General features: G+C 49.5%; 1 protein-coding gene across 6 annotated transcripts in view; it reads right to left on the bottom strand.

The window, feature by feature from the left end:
• The window catches only part of LOC124302660 (protein trachealess), a 174,587-nt gene that overhangs the window by 6,344 nt on the left and 145,914 nt on the right, over positions 1-22,329 (bottom strand). For all 6 annotated transcript variants that reach the window (XM_046759047.1, XM_046759044.1, XM_046759043.1 and 3 more), the window contains 9 exons: positions 16,840-17,078; positions 6,386-6,462; positions 6,034-6,123; positions 4,191-4,383; positions 2,977-3,098; positions 2,231-2,424; positions 1,641-1,747; positions 694-841; positions 33-157 (listed from right to left, as the gene is read on the bottom strand). In XM_046759047.1, coding sequence (XP_046615003.1) covers positions 33-157; positions 694-841; positions 1,641-1,747; positions 2,231-2,424; positions 2,977-3,098; positions 4,191-4,383; positions 6,034-6,123; positions 6,386-6,462; positions 16,840-17,078 — 1,295 coding nt within the window. The remainder of the gene's footprint in view (positions 1-32; positions 158-693; positions 842-1,640; positions 1,748-2,230; positions 2,425-2,976; positions 3,099-4,190; positions 4,384-6,033; positions 6,124-6,385; positions 6,463-16,839; positions 17,079-22,329) is intronic.

The raw sequence follows: 22,329 nt of genomic DNA on the forward strand, positions 1-22,329 counted from the left end.
TCATCCTCGGTATACTTTCTTTGTTCACTCACCTCCTCTGTCAGCGTCGGGTGAACCGTTCTCAGGGTCATTTCCGGCAGCATCTTCCCTCTTCACGCCAGTTACGCCATCCTCCAGCTGGCAGCAATCCATGATGAGGTTTTCGTACTCTCGACCACTGCGAGTAGAGAATAAAGTCTCATGAAGTGCCGCGTACACAATGTACACATACAAGTGAACACATTTTAAAAGGTGTCAAGAATACTAAGGGCGAAATCCGAGAGCATCGAAGGCGGAATTAAATCAAAATTCACCTCGCGAATAACCGTTAATTGTTCACGATATACCCTCTACAGTTGTAATTGGTGCAGGTTAAAACTGGCCATCGGAAATACCAGGATGATAATTGATTGGGAGTGTAGAATTCGCCTCGTGGGTTCGGGGTTGCGGCTCCATTATATTTGTCGGGCCAGGATGCATTATGCATAAGCCGGTGAGAAAACTTTTTCTAACCTTTTCTCTCTCATTCCCTCTCTCTCTCTTTCTCGTACTCCCTCTGTCTTTTTCTTTATTTCTTATATTTTTTCGCGCGTATAATTGCGCACTGTTATATTCTGACACGTGTTGTATACCGGTATTCATATTCATCTCCATCGCTGAGAGGGGTTTCAATAAGTTTGCTAAAAGTACAAATGCCTATATAATAACACGCACCTGATCACGTAGTTCACGCAAATGATGTTCTGCTCCTCGGCGTTCTTCGAGTTGCACACCACTGTAGCGCACGTCTGTAGCCACGTATAGCCTCCACTTTTGTTCATTAACCGATAATAGTGAGTGAGGACCTGCCCTTTGTGAATAACTGCGAACAGGAGAGAAGTAACAAAAAAAAAAAAAAAAACACGTTGTATAAAAATGTCTACAAGAGAATCAGACCTAATTTTTCAAACCACCAGCTTGCAGTATTATATCAGGGTCTTGGGAAATTGAAGAGTTGGAAAAGTTAAAACGCAGCCGAACGAGTTTTGACCCAGTTTAGCAACCGGGCACTGTGCGATATCGTATCACTTTTGTGCGCTCGAGTTTCCCTCCGCGCACCTGCAGATAGGAGGCACAGGGCCTCGCAAGTATACGAGGTGTGGGGGAAAGTGGTGTTAGGTGAGTAAGGGCATTTGAGGAGTCGATAAACTTTCGGTAAGCCAGGCGGACGCGCAGCTCGGATGAGAGATGAAGGGCGAGGGGAGAGAGTCGGGGGTGGTCGGGGGACTGTCAGTCGAGTTGGAAGGGCGGAGGGCGAAGGGCGGGCGGGTAGTAACAACTCGCTGGAGATGCCGCATCCGGCGCGTCGCACCCCCTGCATACCAACTACCTAATCCTGGCTGGTTACAGGCGGGTCTGCGAGCCGCGAGGAGAGGCAGGCAGGAGCACGGCACGTGACTACTCAATGCGGGAAGCGCGCGCGGCTCTTGGCTTTACGACAAAAACGTTTACAATATCAAATATTTCGGAATATACGACCACGCCGGTGAAAGCATATCGTTTAGGGGGGGTGCGAGCTGTGAGACTCGAGTCGTGGTCTTGTTCTCCGACGACTCCTATCCGCGGAAACAGTTGCAGTTGCGACAAAACGGGGGGGGGGACACCGATTCCCGTATACTTACGGTCGACGTGTGACTTTCGAAGACGATTCGCGTCTTCTCCGTGGCACAAGGCGTACAAATTCTTTCCCGTTAACTCGTCCGCCGAATAGTCCAGGAGTTCTGATACCCTGTAACATCGTTTTAGCATTGTCTCAATGGATGTACGGAATCTTCTGACGAACATACTTTTTAACTATCCTGCACTTTTGGTGCAACATCTTAACTGACTTTTTTCATTCAGATCACTATGAGACGGCAGGATTTGTTAGTATAAGACACAGTCGGTAGGTAAAAAAGAGAATGTCGCGAAATAATTTTTCTTGGAACAGTGAAAACGGAAGTATACTCGAAAATGGAGCACATTGAACGACCAGTTTTTGATACCGTTAGTTTTGGCACAGGTTTCAGATTGGTGTTATTTGAATTGATTTCGTGGCATTCGATGATCGTTAAGATCTAGAAATCAGCCCTTAGCCGGTTAGATTATCCTTGTTCCTCATCAAAATACTATCAAACTAGAGTTACGAATGTGAGTGATCGTAAAAATTCGTTGAACCTTAGCGTGTAGCTTGACCGCGAGTTGCAAAAGGTAAACGAAACAACGCACTCACTTTGGTTCGCAGTGGGCTATCCGGAAGTCAAAGTTGATGCGAGTGACGAACATGTCAGTCTCAAGTCGAATCTCGTGGACACTGGGAGGTGGTAGGGCGATGGCGAGACCTACCATGCCCATCAGCGGTGGTGCCGACTTCCTGGAGTGGCTGAAAGTGTACTGAGGCCTGAGTCTGCACAGCAGCAACACCACCTGTACCAATGAAAGAGAAAAACATAGATACCGGACAGTTCTCTTCGCGCACTCTTTATTTTCCGCGTTGTCTTGCACGGTCGTGTTTGTTTATATCAGCGTTGAGCGAGATCCGTCGGTGCGGTGTGATTTTAACGGGTTATTAGCCAACGGTGGTGGAGCACGTCCACGTATCTGGTCAACCATATCTTCATTTAGACGGAGCTCAGCGGGGTCTTGGCCAGATAGTAGCGCGCACGTGTTCCGCAAGAATCCTCACAGTTATAACTTCTGGTTAACAAGAGTCGTTACTGCGGGAAGCCGCGGTTCCTCCGGACAATCTTCCAATTGCGGCAATTATACCTCCGGCTTCTGGTAGTGTGTATCAGAAAGGAAGCGCGGTCTTGTTCGCCGGTGTATATAAGCTTTTCAAGATTTCCACGCAAAAGAATTATTGAAATGTCTTAGTTTGCCCGAAACGTTAACGACACGGGCTGCTACGGCGGTGTAACTTCGAGAGGATCTATGATAAAGACAACGTTCCAACTTTCTCAAGAGACAAATAACACTCACCCTGTACCCAGAGGACTTGAAATGGCATCCCCTTTTCGTCAGCGTGGATTTCATCCGCACGCAGAATGCCCGGTCATAACCCTTGTAGAGACCGCTGGCCGTCAACGACATCACAGAGGATACTGAAAGTATAAAGGTGATAGTAAATTGCCAAGAGTTGATCGGTTGGGGCGAAAGTCCCAGCTCGTGGCGCAACTGCAACGTCCTCGTCATTCAACCCCCGTCCCTCGCATCTGGGTAGTACAAAGCGTTCAACGTGTACCCACTTCTTCCATGTGGAGCCGAACCGTACGACCCAGGACGCCTGGCGGTGGTGGAGGCTGCGGTCACGCCGCACTAACAGGCGCGGGCGGGTACGTGCGGCCGCGCTGAAGACGCGGAATAACAATCGGCCGGGGCGGCGGCGCCGTTGCTGCATATACGTATGCGTCACCCGTCCGGGCCACAACTTCGCCCCCGCGACCGTGAACGCGGGGGGCGATAAGACGTGCAACCCTCTTCGCCGGCGGAGCGCGCCACCACGTGGCTCCGCCGAGGGCACGTCCACCGGCCGCGTCATCGCCTAGCCGTTCGCCCCGGGACCCGATTTAGACGACCACCCTTCGCCCCACGTCGGTCTGGTCACGGATTCCAGGTTACACGTCCACTCCACTGGTACACGCTCGCTCCGCAACGCGCTTAAGTGCGAACGTGCCCAAAACTCACCGTCTCACTAACGCCTTGTCTCCACCACCGCTACTGAAAGCCGTCAAGGTCGGCGAACAGAGCCTAAGGACAGGGGGAACACTCTCGACCTTGCCAAATTCAAAATTCTAAATTCAAAATTCGCGGGTGTACGGTGATAAATTTCTTCTCTGCTAATATTGTCGTAAATTATTTAATTCTACAGAAAATAAATTATTTTTGACAAATATTTACAAATGCTATTCCTGTTATTATTTCTCATTTTTTTTTTACCTTGGCAAATACACTCTCTCAATATAATGACACCAGCACGGTAGACCTGAACTACTTTTCTACTAATAATCATTTTTGCTGGTCGCAACATTATATGGCTCTACTCACGTGACATCAGCAACGCGTCGCACTATAATGCTTTTCGCTATTTCAATTTTCTCCGATCCTTTTGATTTCTAGTGCGAGCCTGACCAGTCGAAAAATCGTGAACCTTTTTCGAGTCATGTGAAAGAGAATATGGTGGAGTTTATAACTACCGTCAGGATTGGCTGTCGACGAAGAACCGTGCTCTTCCGATGCAGCGCTACTCGGAGAGGCGAGACCAGAGCTGGAGGAATGTGGGCCCGAGGAACTCGAGGATGACGCGAGGCCCAAGCCGAGCTGTTCGGCGACCTCGGAATGGTCTTGCTGATGGACGTAGTCGAACACCGAGGACCCAGTCATCTCCACCTGCAAGAATCAAATATCGAGTCAATTCGTCACGAGTATACCTATAAATGTAAAAGCTGCGGTCGGAGTGACCGCAACCGGTGCATGACAATGGCTGACGTTACGTCACGAGTAAGCCAAGCGTCGCCATCCGCGTCTGGCATGCGTCGCGTAGCTTGCGTGCGACGGAGCTTTCCGCGGAAATCACACCCATGATAAGTGCCGCGAAGCGGTGATCGAATCATCGCTGCATGCAACTATTTTTATCCGCCGATCGAGTACATGAGCCCTCGAGGTGGAAGGCGAGGGGTCAGGGGGGCGCGGCCCTCCACCGTAAGAGAAACCATACGCGATTGTACAGACGCGACTCGGCTGGCTACGTGTCACTTGATATCGTATTCCTGGAGCACGCCGTCGACGGTGACGCGTGCACGCGCGGTTTCCACCGGTCACGCGCCTGTCGGCTATACCATCATGGCCGCGTGAGAGTCGGGCTTCTGGCGGGCTTGGTGACCCACCGAAGACCAGGACTCAATCCGGATCAAGGATGTAGGATAAACGTGCCTATGAAGCCAGGCGTGAAATTCAACTCTTCTCGACGTTGAACGGACCTCGACCTTCCAGACTCCGGTTCACAGTAATCTTGGTGAACAAAATTCGGGCTACGGTACCGAGACGCGGCACTCGTGCAAAATCACCCGCACAAATCACGTGGCTTTCGAGCCACGTTTCGGTTACGTTGAATTGAAAACTCTGGGACCAGCTGCACTTTGCGTTAATCTACGTCACTTTCGAGTGGCTTCAGCAGCACCAAGTTTAACGGGGTTACTAGTGATGTTCAATCGAAAGCCTTTCCGAAGGTCACTGGTATCAGGCAGGTGTGAGGCGGGGTCATCGACGTTGGGGCGTCTGCAGATCAAGAGGGGGGGGGGGATCACGTTAACACCTCGTAGGTACGTGGTGTTCGTTTATTCTTGATTCCCCAGACCCCGGGACCTGCGTAGCCGCGCAGGATAACAGTAGCCGGGGGTTAGGGGTCCTGTGCATCTGCACAGGGGGGCAGCAGCCATGTTTGCGGCCGCGACGTTGGCAGTTTCCAGAATCTCCGAAACACCCTATTGATTGCCCCGCGGGCCGCGAGGAACGGAGCCAGTGCCCCGACCGACCCCCCTTTCCTCCCTCCCTCCCTCCCGCCCTTCCGCCCCCCTACACCGAACCACCCCGCTCCCCTCATCCCCCTTCCACACCCTTCGAGGCATTAGGAATGGCGAACACGCCGCTGTGCAGAGGCTACGTGAGCGGCATGCGACCAACCCCCCTCCTCCCCCTGACACTCCCGTCCCTCCTCCCCGCCCCAAGGCTCGCTCTGGCCTCTCTTCCTCCGGTGCCAACCAGCCAAGCCAGCCAGCCAGCCAGCCAGGCAACCAGTATGGCCGCCGACTAACACAACCTCCTCTTCCTCTCCTCCGAACTACATATACGTGTACCTCTCTCTGGCGTTTCTCCCTCAACCCCCTACCCCGCCCTCTTCAACCCCTCGTATGTGCTACCGGGGGTGGCACGTACTCCGTTATGCGCCTTTCACACCCATCCCTCCCGAACTCCCACTGCGGGTGTTGGTGGGTGGATTCGCCGCCTCAGATGGTTCGGATGACACGCAGTGAAACTCACCTGGGAAAGTCCGAGGTAGATGGAGACTGTCTCCGAGATGTACAGAAACCTTCCATCAGCTGCGACCGCCATTGCGAATCCGTCGAGCGACTGAAACAAGAAATACAATAAACCGAATAAATTCAGTTGCTACTTTTTGTTGGACAGAGCTTATACGTATGGGCTGCGGTAATACGTTCAGAGCCGGCGAGTTTTTTTTCCTTTTCCGCTCCGATGACAGTGTCACTGAGGTATCTCAAGTATGTCTAAGAGCGGAGTTTCGACCGGTGCAACGTTTCGAAAAAGTTGTATACTCAAAAAATGAAACTCCTTACCGTCGGCGAGAACAGTATAAATATAATAAATAACTCACCTGAAGGATGTGTGTACCCTGATGCTGCTCGAACATGTCCATTGCCAGTGTTGCAGGTGACCTCACCCGGTTGGCACCTGTAACCAGACATACCAAACGGTCGTATAAGGTATGAGTGATTGATGAATCGTGAAACTAAGTCAGCGTGGTGCATGCGAATGTTCTCACATACACGGACGACGAACGATGTATGCTTTTCCGTGAATCTCATTCTCACTAAGGAGCATGAATCACCGCTTGACCCGACATATTCGGAAACCCCTTCAGCTCCTTCGGCGGACCCGGAGCCCCAAACTCCACCCTCGCTTGGTAAACAAGACGCAGTTCTTCGCTCCGTAATAATAATGCCGTTTCGCCCCCGCGCCGGTACCCTTAATGAAAGACTTAGAGACTCGATCAAACTCGCCCGGGCATTGCTTAATCTGGTAAGTCCACCGGGATGAGGTCTCCTGCACCTCGGATATCCGCAAAGTCCCCCCCAACTCACCGCACAACCGACTTCGCCACGCGCTGACCCCCGGCTTTCCATGCTCGGTCAACAAGTTTATTCGTCTCGATGTTTCTGCCGGACAAGGGCTAATCCGACTATAATCCCATCGTATACGCTTATTCCTTATACCATCTAGGTATGCTGTGCACATACCTATTTCTGCCGTTGTATCGAGACCACCCCTTGACCAGTGAACGATACCGCAAACTTTTTGGAGGTCATCCGAGATGTAACGTTGAAACCACGTGCGAGATCGTTGTAAGAACCATCGAAGATGAAGAAGATTGGCTCGCTTCCAATATATCATATATTATGCAAATACTGACCTGAAATGTACCTAATCATTTTCCTTTCTCACGTCAAGTATAATTTGTTGAATAGCCTCGTTTTGTATTTTGGAAGATCAGGAATCAATTTTGAACACTACCGATGAAATCATCCGACTATCGTTGTTAACCCAATTTCCGACAGAATGATAACAACGGTTGACCCCCGTGACCCGCGCAGGTCACGAGGCACGACCTGAGTCGTTTGCTCCTCTTCGGGTATTTTCTCGGCCAGCCGGTACTTTACTGTTAGTTTTCCCCGGCAACGGCAATAAATTCTCCCTTAGCGTCTTTCGTCTCGGTCTGCGCCTCTCCCTCGCGACCAGCTATCACAATATTTTGATAAATACGTAAGGCGTGTTTTATGTGCCTTCTTCGTACCATAACTCAGCGATATTTATATTGGGAAAATAGAAAAATACCGTTGACCGACCGACATAGTTGCCTTTCTTACAGCGCCAGCTGAGACCCTGGATTAGGGTACCGATGCACCCGATAAAATACAGCTTGAGACGAGGGAGTTAAAAGCACTGTTTCAATAATCTCCGGAAATTATGCGAGCAAAAATGCAGGTCTTATACGTTTTCACGACGTTTATTATACACAATCATTAGTAGATATTCTTGTATAACTCCTCATTGTCAGTGCAAATCGACTCGACAAACTAGTCTAAAGAAGCAGAGCGGTACAGTTGGTGGGGAAAGTCTCGCAGATGCAACATTTAGCGATTCGCTTTCTCGTCGCTGCACCAATGGTACATTAAAATGTCTCCAAGGCCCAAATACCGACGATATTCTTTACATGTCCATGTATAGAAAAAATACGGCACGGTTCCTAATGCCGCACTTTGTCAAAATGAAGCACTGACATAATCCTAGGGAACCTACTTTTCCGTCCAGAAAAAATATGACCTCACCCCATACCTCACAGGCTTATACTTATACGTACTACACCGGTCAAAGTTAACGATCTGACGTAGTTCATAAATTCTGCAACTGACAAGATTCCCTTCTCGCATCACGTAGCGAAATTATACTTTCGTGTCTTAAACGTTGACAGTTGTGCGATGGTTTCGGGTTACTTAGGAAGGAATTTTCGCCATATCGTCGGTATTAAACATTCACGTGTAATTGTTTCAGCGAATACGCTAGAGAATTGCCCGAAATGATGTTAATCTCGGACGAAAATCTGCGTAAACTCGGACGCGATGTGCATGAATAGAATTGGCAGGGTATGCGAAGAGCACACGGCTAGCTGAATCCGCGCGGTGTTAAAAGTTGAGTAAGCTGGTGCCTCGCTACTGCCTGTTCTATAACAGGACGGTAATAATCGCCGGTCACGTAATGTCATATCTATATACGCCAAGTCCGACTAACCACCTCCATTTCACGGCCGGTCGCAATTTTCCCCGCAAGTATAGAAAGCAGACCGGCTGCACAGGCGGAGAGACAACAAATTCGGCTACTTTTCATTAAATCCCAGTCCCGAGGGAGGGTGTGATATTACATTATATTCTTCATATGCTGCAACCACCTAGACGCTACAACGGTGGCAGGGGGGTCGGATCGTGACGTCACACATATTGCAGCCTTGCGCCGGGATACCGCTCCTGGGGGATTTATGGGCCCAAGACCCTCCTCGGCTCCTCTTTCCGCCAGCCTCCCGCGAATTGATCCTCCCGGCAAGGAGCCGCGAAATACGACCGAATGTTTTACAGTTATTTATCTCCTCGCGCAACATATGGCACAGTTTGTGCAGCCCCAAGACATTTCTCTTTCCAAACCGAGACTTCTTCTTCTTCGACTAAGCGGTTCTGCCGAGAAGTTGATACTTGTACACACGGGCATTCCTTTATCGCGTATGTAAATCTAACCACGTGTGAAATTTACGATTCCGTACTTTGTAGGGGGGCTTGAAATTTCACACTGGCACATGTTCTTTGATATCCATTGATTGGAGTGGTTCTGAAATTGGACTGAAGTACAGTTTGATCATTGCAAATACAAGTTTGAAACGGTGTCGTCATTGTGCTCTTGCAGCGTTCGTAAGAACGAGTGCAAGCCATTTCCCATTTGCAGGCTGCGCCGTATCCTCGAGGCAAAAAGTGGGCAGTGACAAATTGAAATTTAATGGAAAGGGTTTGGGCACGAAGAGGCGACAAGTCTGCCGCTGTTAGCAACTGCGTGCGAACCGGTAAGCGAGCGTGCGTGTCGGGGGTTGAAAAGTACGGTTTAAACGGGCCACTTTCAGGCAGTTAAGCATCCCTTCGAGTACCATCCAGGCGATAGCACATATGCCCTGCGTCTACTCGACGGCGCGTCGAGGGTGGTTCGAGTGCCGGTTTGATGGGCCATCAATGTAAACCAGTGTAAAGTCGACGGGGTTGCGAAAGCGCGGGGAAACGGCGGTGTGTCAAAAGAGCGAAACGCGGTGATCGCGGTCTCCGAGAAAATCCGTCGACGCGATCCCCTCCTGCGGGAGCATTTTTATTCAGAGCAGGGAGACGGTGATGCCCCGCGAGGCGGGATCGGGGGCTCGAAGAAGATTCGGTGTGAGCCGCCACCTACAGCCGTACGCGGGGCTTTATGATCCTGGCCGATTAATCTTCATATCGGCAGAACGGATATATATATATATATACATATATATATATATATGTATATATGTATGTAGGAGCGAGAAGCTGCCCCGCGGGGACGTCCAATAATATTTCACTCAAAGCGGGTCGTTCGATCCGACGGATTGACGCAGACGGACGGAAGAATATGACCCGGGTATTTTTCCCGGGGATGATGATTCCGCGTCCCGTTATTGCCGCGCGTATTAGCACATTTCACGCGTTATGCTCCCAACAACCATCCTTCGGGACACGGGGGAGGTCCGACAGCCCAGAAGCTATGATTACCGCGCATTGTGCCCGCGCGTTTCTCGATCATAGGAATTAATAAGTTCCTGCATTCAGCCTCCCGCGATCAGGAGCATAAGGTCGCGTGCAACAACTCGTGCAGGGTTTTCACCCCGCTGTTATATTAAGTGTGTCTACATTCGCGCGGAGCGCGAACAAATTCACCCGGTCACTGCAGCTTATCGGGATGCTGACTTCACTCGAATGATCAGAGGACCCTTCCAAGAATCTATGACTCACCTATATTCGGCCGAACATCATTCGGCGCATTAATCGTAGGTAAGACACGCGCGTGTGAATCTATTGCGCGCAACACTCGAATTTGCATCGAGTGTCGCGTCTTCGGCAGGCTTCCAGTGCTTGTACTCGTGTCAAGGCTTCGCCTATTTATGGGTACCTACTCATCTGAATACTCGCCTTTCGTTCATTGTGCGATCTCGCCGACCCTGGTTTGGTGAACAGCGCCTCGTATATACGTGCGAGGGCGGAGATAATAGCCGTGGTTAATTGGAAAGACGGTGAATGGTAGCGCTCGATACTTCCTCGGCAGTAACTATATACCTACCTACCGTCGTCTTTTCCGCATGTGGACAGCACTTGGCATTTGGAGAACCGAGCCACCTCGAATTCCTCCATACCTGTGTCCAACGCACGGCCAAGCGGACCTCACAATGAGCCGGTATAAACTCCGGTAGCGACACGAGGCGTGTACGTGTGCGTATTAATACAGACGCACCTTCTCTACCGCCAAAGGCGAAATTAAAACCCTGTTACGCCACTTTAGCGCCGAGTCACACATATTTTGTATACATCCCGTATAATCGGACGACACCTAGAGAGTCCTAATGTCCAGTTCTCGCTTGCGTTCCGGTTGCCTGAGGAATGCCTTCCGAATACATCAGCTGCTCCGTACCAGCGCCGTGTCGCAGCAATCGTTGCAAAATCTGACCGAGGTACGCACGTCGCGTGGCCCCAAAGAAAATGAGACTCCGTTCCAATTCGGAGTGGTCACTTGCTTTTTCTCATCCGTAATTGCTGTCCTCGAAAATTTTTTCTGCATTTATTTTTTTTTCAAGTCTTTTTTATCACTCCGTTGAAAAGAACCGAGACCGTGCAGTCGTCGCGCAATCGCTTAGAAATCCGCGAAACGGAATCCAACCATCCATGAACTTTATAATACCTACGCGAGATTTGGAGACGGTGATATTTCACGAAAAATTTCGTGGAACGGAATGTATGAGAACGAGCCTCAAGCCGCCCGTTCGTTGTGCCAGCAGAAGAGCCTCGATTTAAAATCACCGCATGGTATACATTCGTGCGAGCAAATAGGATGACGCTAACGAGGCGTTGATTAGGGTATTGGTGACGCTGATCTAGTTAAGCGCTGCTTAATTAGTCAGGTGTGTTTAGTTAATCCCAGTATTTCATTAGGCCGGTGAGGCGCTGAGGGGTGACAGTGTCTCTCAACCAGCGAGATGTTTTACCACGAATAATTTCATCCATGATTTGTCATAAAATCTTGCTATTTTGCGGTGCAAAACAAGTTTTCAAATTCGCGTTTCGGTTCCGTTGCAAGCTCATAAACAGCACGGCAAAGCTCCGATGAATCTCGATGAAACCGTCGCGATTGTGTCGAATTCGTCACCGGCTGAGTACCGCTGCTTCAACCCTCGGTCTCGCCGAGAACCCCTCGCCACTAACTAGCCTCCAACTACGTTAAACACTGGTTTAAACTCCCTTCGAGGTTTTCTGGTCCCCGCTGACTAGCTCCGCTTTACTCTCGTCCGTCCGCGTGTCTTCCCCCTGTGCATGGTTCTGCACCAGGTTCCACTGCAGACGCCGTCGAATTTCCCATATCGAAAGACCGTACGTGCAGTGGCAATCGGTGGATTAGCTGGGACACGAGGAAAATGGGAGTCCGTTCACGTCTGCGAAGGCGAAGGAGATATATAGACGCGTGCCGTCACGTTTCCGTCTGCAAACCGCGGATATTGTACACCTCGTGGCTCGCTCACAAATTGCTGCTGCGGCCGAGAGCGCTTGTAATGGCATAACGCGGTCCCGAACATCACCTTGCGGCACGGGCCCCTCGGCAGTGGTCAAGTGAATCTCAACCGATCTTAAAATCGCCGCAAGAAATTTGCTCCTGATCAATCGTCACGCACGCAAGAGCAGTCCGTCACTTGTTCCGTCCTTCGGGAGGCAAGAAAGTTAACGTAAGAACCGGTGCTAATGGAAACAAGCTTGTGGTATATAAATTGCACCGCAATTAGGTTCATGCCTCGGCCACTCCAGACCTTCCGGCATACATGCGAGCTGGCTTAATGTGTGCACGCCATGTTTCGGACCTGTCTCGCAAACCGCGATCACTTTTTTGCTCAATCGATATATCGATTCGGAAGATGAAGCTGTAGAGGGTTACAGATTATATTAAAATACACTTCGAATCATCCAAAGAAATCACGCGAACCGTTGGACTGCGTTGTTTACAATTGAATTTCAAACCTTATCTGTTAAACCCTCGGTATAATGTGTCGTAGGAACAAAATACGAGACACGCGTGAACTCGTAACAACTTATACCCGACCACGGTGAAATAAAAACAGCTATACTTAAATACACCTCGGTGGAAATTTGGAGAGCGACGTATTTCGGAATTTGAAACCCAATTTGCGTCGTTAAGTTTGGAAATCCGGTTTGAGGAGCGGCGTCTACGAGGGTAGAAGATATGCAGTAGATTTAGTTCGACGTCGAGTTGTGGCTGGAGGCGTCTAACTCGATTTCGTTAGTTTAGTTACATGGGGGCGGTGGCGCGGAGGCGAACCGCTGTACAAGGGCTCGCAGGGGATGCTGTGATTAGATTTACATGTGGGTTCTCGCCGATGTTCGGAGGTGGGCGTTGGGCCCCAACTACACGTACGGCAGTTGTGCCCACACACGCATCCCACATTATAGAATCATGCGAAGCATTCGGACCGCCACGCCCCTCAAAACTCTCCGCAAATACGAGGGATTCCCCCTTCACCTAGGGAAGGAAATTGCGGCTCATCATGCTTTGCTTTCGAGCGCGCGAAAAGTAGCAAAAAAGTACTCGGAGCCGAAGCAAAAAATGTAGGAACAGGAGCCGAGAGCCGCAGGAATTCGAATTCGCTTACTCGCAAGGTTGACATCTCTATTAATGAAAAATATTTCCTAGGTCCTGGGTCACATGCTCGTTCGCCGAATTGCCCGTCACGGTGACGCACCCAATTTCTGTTAAATGAAGCTAGAAAATGAAGAAGACCGATCGCGTCGGCCGATTGTCCGCAACAATACTCGATTACTATGTATCTATGAATCTCTTACCCGGTCCAGGCGCTGTGTTACGTCAGTATATATTGCTGGGTATGTGTGGCTCTGTTCGTATGTATGCTCATGTACAACTCACGTATATAGGTGTATGTATACGTATATACATACGGTATCAAGGGACGGAATCTATCTATTTCAGCGATGTTCACGGCGCCACGAACTCGACTTCTCCGGGGTGCGAGGGTCCTAGAGTAACTGCGAGAATTCCAAAAGACGTGTGTTCATGCCGGGGAATTCTATTTTATACAACTATCCGACTGTGGGCTGATAGCCGGCTGGCTAGAACTCCTGGGAAGAAAATACACGGGATTCAATTCGGAATCAATCGAGCATCGTGAAGAATTAGCATACGCATAAAACCCAAGGAATCGAATTCCCCGCAGACGTGCATGGTGTTAAACTCTGAGAATCTTCACGGCTGTACGCGTTTCACCGTCCAATTCTTATTTATATTCAATGAATTTTGCCTAAGATTTAGTACATTACTTCCGCACTCTGAATTGACCAGCTGATTGTATGGTATTAGACCAGGAATGATTTCGTTCTGCTGACTTCACTAGACAGACGTCTGGAGTCCCTCCTGATAAATGCTCGCTTTATTTCTCCTGTGAAAAAGGATTTTTGACACTTCGCAGAGAGTATTTTGCCACTTCGACAAAGCATTTAATAGATTCACGATGCTGCATGTTATAGTTTGTTTGCGGTAGTCAATCGGTAGCTGTCGTAATTTTGCAAATTTGACTTAACTTTATCAACCGAAAAGACTTAGTAAACTACAGTATGCAACAATTTAGTTGAATCTACCAGAGGGTACTTTAATATTTTGATGATATCACGAAACAAGTATCATTACATTAAATTTACTAAATGAAGAACAAGATCTCGTATTTATAAGAAACATCGGTGTTCCCACGAGAAAATTCTTTACAAAATACGTATACAAATTGATTTTTTTTAAACAAAAAGTTTCCCCCAGTTTTCTGGTACATAAGGATCAGATAATTTTGTCAGAGCAGAATGATTCCATTGGAAAGGAACTCCTTGCCTTACGAATATTACTTATAATTAATATCTCTAACTACGGGATTCGACCGATTATTATTTACTGGCTTAGTCACTGAATTTAAATTGCGTGAGTGTAATTTGAAGTTAGCCACAGACTATCGGGATCTTAACGCGTCCTGACGTTTAAAAAGTTGTTTCGCGTGATTAAGCATTCCATGAATACCCATGAACTCATTCATGTTCGCATATACTCGCGATTGTGAAGAGTGGATGCATTACCGATTCACCGTCCCATCTAGGTAGGAGGCACAAGTTGCGGCTATCGCTTTAGAGCTCTATTAGTCATGCGGCTTCCTAAATTAGATGTCAGTAATATGGTTCACAAACATATAATCCTATTGTCTCCCGCCACATGGAACGATCGGGTTAACGTATATGGCTGTCACCGGGTAAGCTTGACTGCCATAAACCAGACTCCATATCGAAATGTAGGTGTAAGTGTGGCGCGGGTGAAGTCTGCAATGAAGGTTCGTCACATCCTGTGCCAAAACCATAAGATAATGGTTTTGTAGAAATGATAAGAAAGCGCGAAGCGACGCGCCGCCGTCGAGCTCATCGCTTATAGTCGCTTTAATCAGACCAACCAGCACGAGTCAATGTCTGCATCGTCGACGCAGCAGCGACATTGCATCTCGCACGAGAGACGCGTGACGCCCGTCAATTTCTCCGCGATTGACTGTCTGTCAAGTTAATACGATTACACGGAGACTAAGTCGAGTGATTCGATTCCAAAGATGGGAGCCCATACAAACCGGAGCCAGAATTGCCGATCGAGTATAACGGCTCTCGATCGGTCCGTCTTGGGATCGGCACGTGTCTGGCGATAAGCGCATCAGGTTTAGCGGGACGCAGTTTTTGACGTCGTGGATCACGGTTAACGGAGTTACGTCGCCTGCGCGATTCTGTGTTTGTTTTCCTCCGTAGGTTGAAGGTTGTGTCTAATCGTGTCGGTGACATCGCGCAGATCCCTGGGACAACCCCTCCGCGAACCCCGGGTGGCGATCCATCAGCCTGCATCACTGGCAGATGCGAGAGTTCGAAAGATCCTGTGAACGAAGTCAGTGGACCGAAAACGGAGAGTTGTCAAAGTCACGCGCGTCGCCGCAGTTGTCAAATGCCAAGAAACGAGCGTTACATTGAAAGTGAGCAATATGCGTGAAATTATAATATGCACTCGGTGAGTGCGGCTTCGTCGAAAGCAAATTACTTATATTGCGCATCGTCAGCGACTTAAGAGTGGAACAATAGTAGGTGCCTGTCGTCGCTCAAGCGTCGTCACCCATTATGAAATGTCACGGATTTCATTAGCATCGAATTCTTTTCGATGGATAAATTATTGAAATCGATCGATCGACATTCCCGGTGACTCTTCGGTTGCGTTGTTTCATGCGCTGTAAAACAAAGCGAGTAATACACTTATAGTTTGCCTCGAGTCAATTCCTTCAGGTGCACCCGCAAGGCTGCGTCGGTGATCGGAACAGGATTGAATTCGTGGTGGTAAAAAAATAATTGAGTCTATCAAACGGTTCGAAAGGCTGGACTTCCTACACCGATCTTAGCCGAGGTGATAAATTGAACCCAGCCTCGCGTCATTAATCGCGTGTAAAATCGAACTACCTATAGACTTTTTCATCGTCCCCGCCCCCGTCCCGGGTCGCGCTCTCTATTTCTCTCTTTCGAACCACGCCGGCTGCGCTGGTGCAGGAAGATGATTGCAGACCGGATACGGTTAAGGCAGAGCCTGAATGTATTCGACGGCTGAAAGGGTTCCTTAATTCTGGCCAATTGCCCTCCGCGAGGGCAAGATCTCTACCTATAATACAAGACCCGTGAGCTGACTACACGAACAATAAATAACGTTCGATTCCGCGACTGCTGGAGCTGGGATAACTCGGTTTAGTTTAGTGCCTCCGCCCCCGTTCCGGGGTAGAGAAAAACAGGATAAGAGAGGAAGAGAAAAATAAAGGCTGTACTCAGCTCGCACTGAACACAGAGCGGAAAAGAAGACCTAGTCGTTTGATTTGACGGGCAGACAGTCGGACATGGGGGACGGGGACAATCAAGGGAATCCTTCTATTCCATTCCATCATTGCGGCCGCCACTCAACCGCTCGCTCATCCCTTGTCCCGGCCTAATTCTGTTACGGACCTGCTCTGCACCGCTCCGACTGCTGGGGGGTTCGCTTCAAATTCCATGCGGACCGCTCGCGGCAGGCACATACCTACATGATGTCACTTTCACGCGGGAGTGGAAATTTTCCCGGGTTTTATGCGGTACAAGGCGGAAGGCCCGCGTTTCGAATTGAGTTTATCCTTACCTTTGATGGACTTGTTAGGCGCTGGACCATCCCGGCTCCATGGAGGGTCCCCGTGCCCCGAGAAATCTCGGAGTTTGAGGTAGGAGATTGTGAGTCTGATGATCGACGCCTTGTCTAGCTGGGAGGTGATGGCCGCCGGGAGCGGGAGCATTTTTGCCAACTCGTAGAACTCGTGGTTTTCCTTTCCTCGCCGCGACCTCGCCGCGTCTCTGCTCTTCTCTTTCCGAAGCTCGAGGATGCTGCAGAATCGAGAAAGCACGATTGTTAGGCTTGTTGAAACTTTCATACATCCGTCACAAACGTCTACATGTACAATGAATCGTACCCACCATCTGGATTTCACTGAGCAATCATTCCAATCATCGAACAACATTAATCAAAAAATAGTACAATATTTGGAAATATTTTAGAACGTAGAATTCTGTTGCAGTTCTGATTATTATAAGAGATTGATGCTGTTTCGTGGATCTCAGATAATATGAAACAATTTACACCAGCAGTTCAAAAATCGTTTTCGTTACAGTTGAATCGAAACCCATAGTCTGAAAATTTTTCGTCCATATGTTGGGCATGCTTCGACACTTAATCATACTATGAGCTCGTTATCGACAATGTCGAATGACAATGTCAATTGCTAATTACATAATTGCTATACAAATTACTATTGTCCGAACCTCTGGGCACAGACACCTCTTCGTGTACAAAATTATACGAGTTTTTGTGTTTCGTGGTATGTATAAAACCTTTTTGTATATATATGTAGACACTGTAGCTGCAGATTGTATAATTATGTCTAAAATATGTAATTAGGAATCATTCAGGATTGGATATTAATTCCGAAGTTAAACCGTACGTCTGTATTGTATTCTGCCGTGTATCCCATAGAATTTGTATTCCCCGAACAGTGTTTAAGCGTTTGACTCTAATTCTATAATGGAGCATCACGACCTCGGTGTAAAGTTTTTTTCCCCGTCAGCCGCACCTGCGTTCATGTAACAACTACACATTGCGGTAAAGACGCGGCTATATTATGAGATACACGTATCGTATACGGCAGAATTTTGCTGATCGCCACAAATTGTTTGGTAACATCGTTACACCATACCCAGCAGAATTCCTATCCTGCAGAACCACAAGAAGAAACGGAGAATCATCGAACCGTCAAGACTGCAAAGCCTGGGTATGCTTATTATTCTATGAATTCAATTGGAAAGAGGGAGGAGACGGGAGAAAATTTCTCTAAAAATTTCAACAATCTAGTCTGCGCTGCTACCGTTTGATTTCATTGAGTTCGCTGGAGCGTCGATGTGGCGTGTAAAATGACTGTGCGCAGGTCAGCAGATGTAATCTGCATAAACACATTGTCCGGTGGTTCGAGGCGTGGCGGGCGTGTCCGAAGGTTTGATAGCGGGCGTCACGCCGTAAATCTGCGTGGGCGTTGTGTTCCACGGTGTTATGGAGGCCGTCCGCGGTTAACCTCGAGTAAATTCGCATGCATTATACCGCGGTCGGAGTGCCAATCCTTATCGCCGAACACGGGAGCATTCGGACATTATCGAGCCGCGAACCCGGTTGCATCGACCACGCCCTTGCAGGGCTGCGGGTCTACGGAACTACTTCGAGTTCCAGTCTTGCGTTTGAACATGGTTGCCGACTAGCGGGTAACCCAGGCTACTGATTAAAAGTCTGCATAGCAGTACTTAAACTGATCCGCTAACGAAGAACTCGGACTTCCGTTGGACGTTTTGCAGAGCTCATTCTGTAGTTCCCGCCAGCGTATAACCCGCGTTTCCGCTGCGACGCGGTACGTAGTGCGCAGATTAGATTTGAGAAAGTTCGAACGCGTATAACGAAGTACCTACTCGTGTTAGATGTACTGTGACGTCCGTGGCGCGCGGACGTTTTCGAATGGTTTAAATTTCACCGGATACGCGATGGTACCTTGAAGATCTATTGATACGGTGCGACCGTCAAATTTGCTTCCATTAAATAGAGCCACGAATGTCGTGGTACGCGTTGTAGAAGAATGGATGCTTTCGACTGACAATGAACAACGCGCTGCCGCCGCACAGACGGAGAAAAAACTTTCCAATTCCCGCACGACACGCTTCTCTGTAGATGGCTTATACCGACTCACTGCACGAGCACTGCATGAATACCAGAAAAATAGGCTCGAGATGATCGATCGTCGCGACGATATCTTTGAATCCTTGGTTCGAATTCTTTCGACTCGCGGTATCGCTTCTACAGCTATTAGCATTTGAGAACGATCGCGGATTCAGGAGTTGCGCGAAATACGATGATCCTCCTCAAGGAGAAAGGGCACGTCGCAGTGGAACGACCCACCAGGGGGCGGTTTCTTCTTAGCGCTGGAAAAAATGAGGTAGTACAATTAAACGCGCCGTTTAAGCCGAAGGGGTTAAAAACAAGAAGATGGTCTTTTTATTGGTCCGCTATTACGAAGCTTAACGACTGTAAAGCGACACCGGGTTAGTTGCTCTGAATATCCCGCGACGAGACACCGTCAACGATTCAACCGGCGAAAAGTGACGCGAAGCGTCGTAAAACCTCGAACACGGGATTAGAACTGGAAGAAGAAGATCTGGTGCAGCGGAAGAATCACACGGGGCTGAGTGGCAACGCGGGTTCTTCGTGGGGCATAAACGTCTGGTAACGCGAATCTCGTGTCCCGCACTGTCCCAGCGGGGTAATCATCGGCGCTACTTACCCTTCAAGGATTCAGCAGACGCTAGCTGCTTTCGCTTTCGAGTGAGAGAGAAAGAAAGAGAGAGAGAGAGGGAGAGGGAGAGGGAGAGGGAGAGAGCTGTCCTCGAAGGGGAAAGAAGTTGGGGAAAAAGGGGCGCGGAAGGGTTGGACGCAGGGATCCTGCAGGGCCGTGAGCCGTAAACTTTGACGGGATCCGGCATCGGCGGTGGGTCTTTTCATTTCCGTAAATTGAGATCTCCGGAGATAATTGCAGGCCATTCTAAGGATAAATAACCGGGCTTCGGGTCCTCACCTCCGGCTGCAGTAGCTCAGCTCAGCTCACCGAGAGGCAATTAGACTCGAGTTTAATCGAGTTCATCGCGCAAGTAGAAGCCGCCGAACAGCCTCCTTTCGTTCTATATTTTTAAGCGTTACTTACAACCGTGAAACGGCGGTTGTTACACCGTTTTACCGTAGCTCACAACGGCCCCGGGTCACGCACGAGTCACCCACCGGGTATTTGCACGCCTTTGCACAATTGCCGGGCAAACTTTTACTTCACGCCAATTTCCCGGGACTACGAGATGGAAGGGATGGTATGCAGATGCAGGCCCGCAACCGGCGTGCGTCGAAACAATTAAGTGTTCGTATTATACCCGCACAAAAGACGGTGTAAGAGGAACGGTATGAAAAAGTCGTGCACGATCGTTTCGAGTGAACTCTGCGCCTGCGGACGACCGATTCTTAGACCTCGGAACCTGAGCGGAATTTATCCGTACGACGTACGCGCCCGCCACCTGCACGAGTGGCTATTATATCGCTGGGAACGGTTGTTTCGACGTGAATTCCTAGGTGCCCCTGCACACGGCGCGGGTTAGTAGCTGATTGAAAAGCACCCTTGGGAATTGCGCAGCGCGCGCCCCCTCGTAGGCTGTGAAAATCTGTGAAAATCGTTGATACTAAAAAGCCGCGCCTGCAGGATAAAGCCGACCCTTAATCGGGTTATCGGAGCCGAGCTGGCCGGTTCTGATCGGACGCACATGTGCCACACGTATACCGCGGTGGAAAAGAGAGAGAGAGAGGGAAGAAACGGCTATATAAGGGATGAAAAGCTCGGCGCGGTGCATTTCTATTTATTTATACGTCGCTCGCGCTTATTTTTTGTTTTTTATTTCCTTTCTTTTTTTTTCTTTTTACGCGGTTGCACTCCACGTTTCCCTAAATCCCCCTCCGTAGTGCGAAATCATCGACGTGAAGCGGCGGTGCAATTGCGCCGCGGGTTCGAGGGGGCGAAGCCGAAGACCGGCGTCCCGGGGTATGATTAGAGCTCGGACCTTCCGGTGCTGATTGCGCAAAGATAAAAGCGAAAAGGTTGTTCGTCCTTCGCTCCTTCTTTTCCTCGAGCGTTCCTCTTGTTCCAGGGGTCTCATCCCCTGGGATCTTAGAAACGGCCAACCGGCCGGCGTAGCTCCTACATCGTGTGTAGGCACAGCTCCAGACGCGTGAAAATAAAATTAAGCCGAACTTTCGGTAAAATTGGTTGAAATTGGGCGGCGGCTCGAGGGTCCCTCGGGATCAGCCGGAGAGGTGGTCCCGCTTCCTTTTCACATACGCGTATCGCCCCCTCCGCATACCTCCGTATTTCCGTTCCGCCGGGCGCGGACCGGCCGCATCTCTGGCTTTGGGATACCGTTCGCGTGTTGTATAAGGTGGTACAAGGGGAGGGGGGGGGGGGGGGGGGGAAGTGGAGGAGGTGGAGGCGGAGGCGGCCGTCGTTGGCCGTGTGCTGGTAACGCCACGGACAAACGAGGGCGTTGAGTGCCAAGCATCAATAATTCAGTAGCCGACTATGACGAGATTACCGTCAGCCCCGTTCCCGATCCCAAAGCAAGCGAACAAAATCCATCCCCCTTTCTTCGCGCCTGGCACCTTTTTTCTTTTTCCTTGCCTTCGTTTTGTTTTACTTTCTCTCATCTTTGTTTTCTTCTCCTTTTCGGACGTTTTTTTGTTTTTTTTCCGATCGTCGTCGAGTCACATACAGTACAACTCGGACCAACTTCCGGAGGAAAGTCATCGTTACACCTTATAACGCCTTATATAATTCTCAGTAAAGGGTACTCACGTTTTCGCATGAAAAAAAAAAAAAAAAAAAAACTGAAAAAAAGAATTTTCGTCGCAGTGTAATTATAATGTAAATTATCGGTAAACTTTTGATCTGCACTCTCCGACGTTTCCTCCCTTCCAACCTTCCACCCTTCACGAGGTACACGATCCTCAGCCCCCGTTTTTCCTCCGATGGAGACGGGATGGAAAATTGTAATGCGCACCATCGCCGCTCGGACTAATTTAATTAAGACTTCTCTCCGGCTTCGGCGGCGGCGGTCGCTGAAGCTCGACCTCGCCGCCACCGCCGCCCGTCTGCACACCACCCCGATCACCTGGGGGAATGCCGTCCGTTCGTTTTTCTGGGCTCTCGGACCCGTGCGCGTAAGTCGATATGAAGGAGGGACGTGCAGAGGACCGAGTGCCGGAGCCGGTCCCGTGGGGGCCGTAGCCCGGCGCTACCGTACAAAGCTCCTAATGTTACGGCTCCAGTTTCGACATAATTTTCTCTCGGCCCTTGGCACTCGGTTATCGACGAGGGCCGCCGCCTTTCGCAATATCCCGCGTTTTTTCTCCCTTTATTTTATAGGATTTGGACAAAGAGAAGCTTATTTCCGGAGGCCTCGACGCTGCATCGGCGCGTCACACCTTGCAGTGCACCGATGTTTAAAGCTCTCTCTC

The sequence above is a fragment of the Neodiprion virginianus genome, chromosome 4, assembly GCF_021901495.1.
Source record: "Neodiprion virginianus isolate iyNeoVirg1 chromosome 4, iyNeoVirg1.1, whole genome shotgun sequence".
NCBI classification, from domain to species: domain Eukaryota; kingdom Metazoa; phylum Arthropoda; class Insecta; order Hymenoptera; family Diprionidae; genus Neodiprion; species Neodiprion virginianus.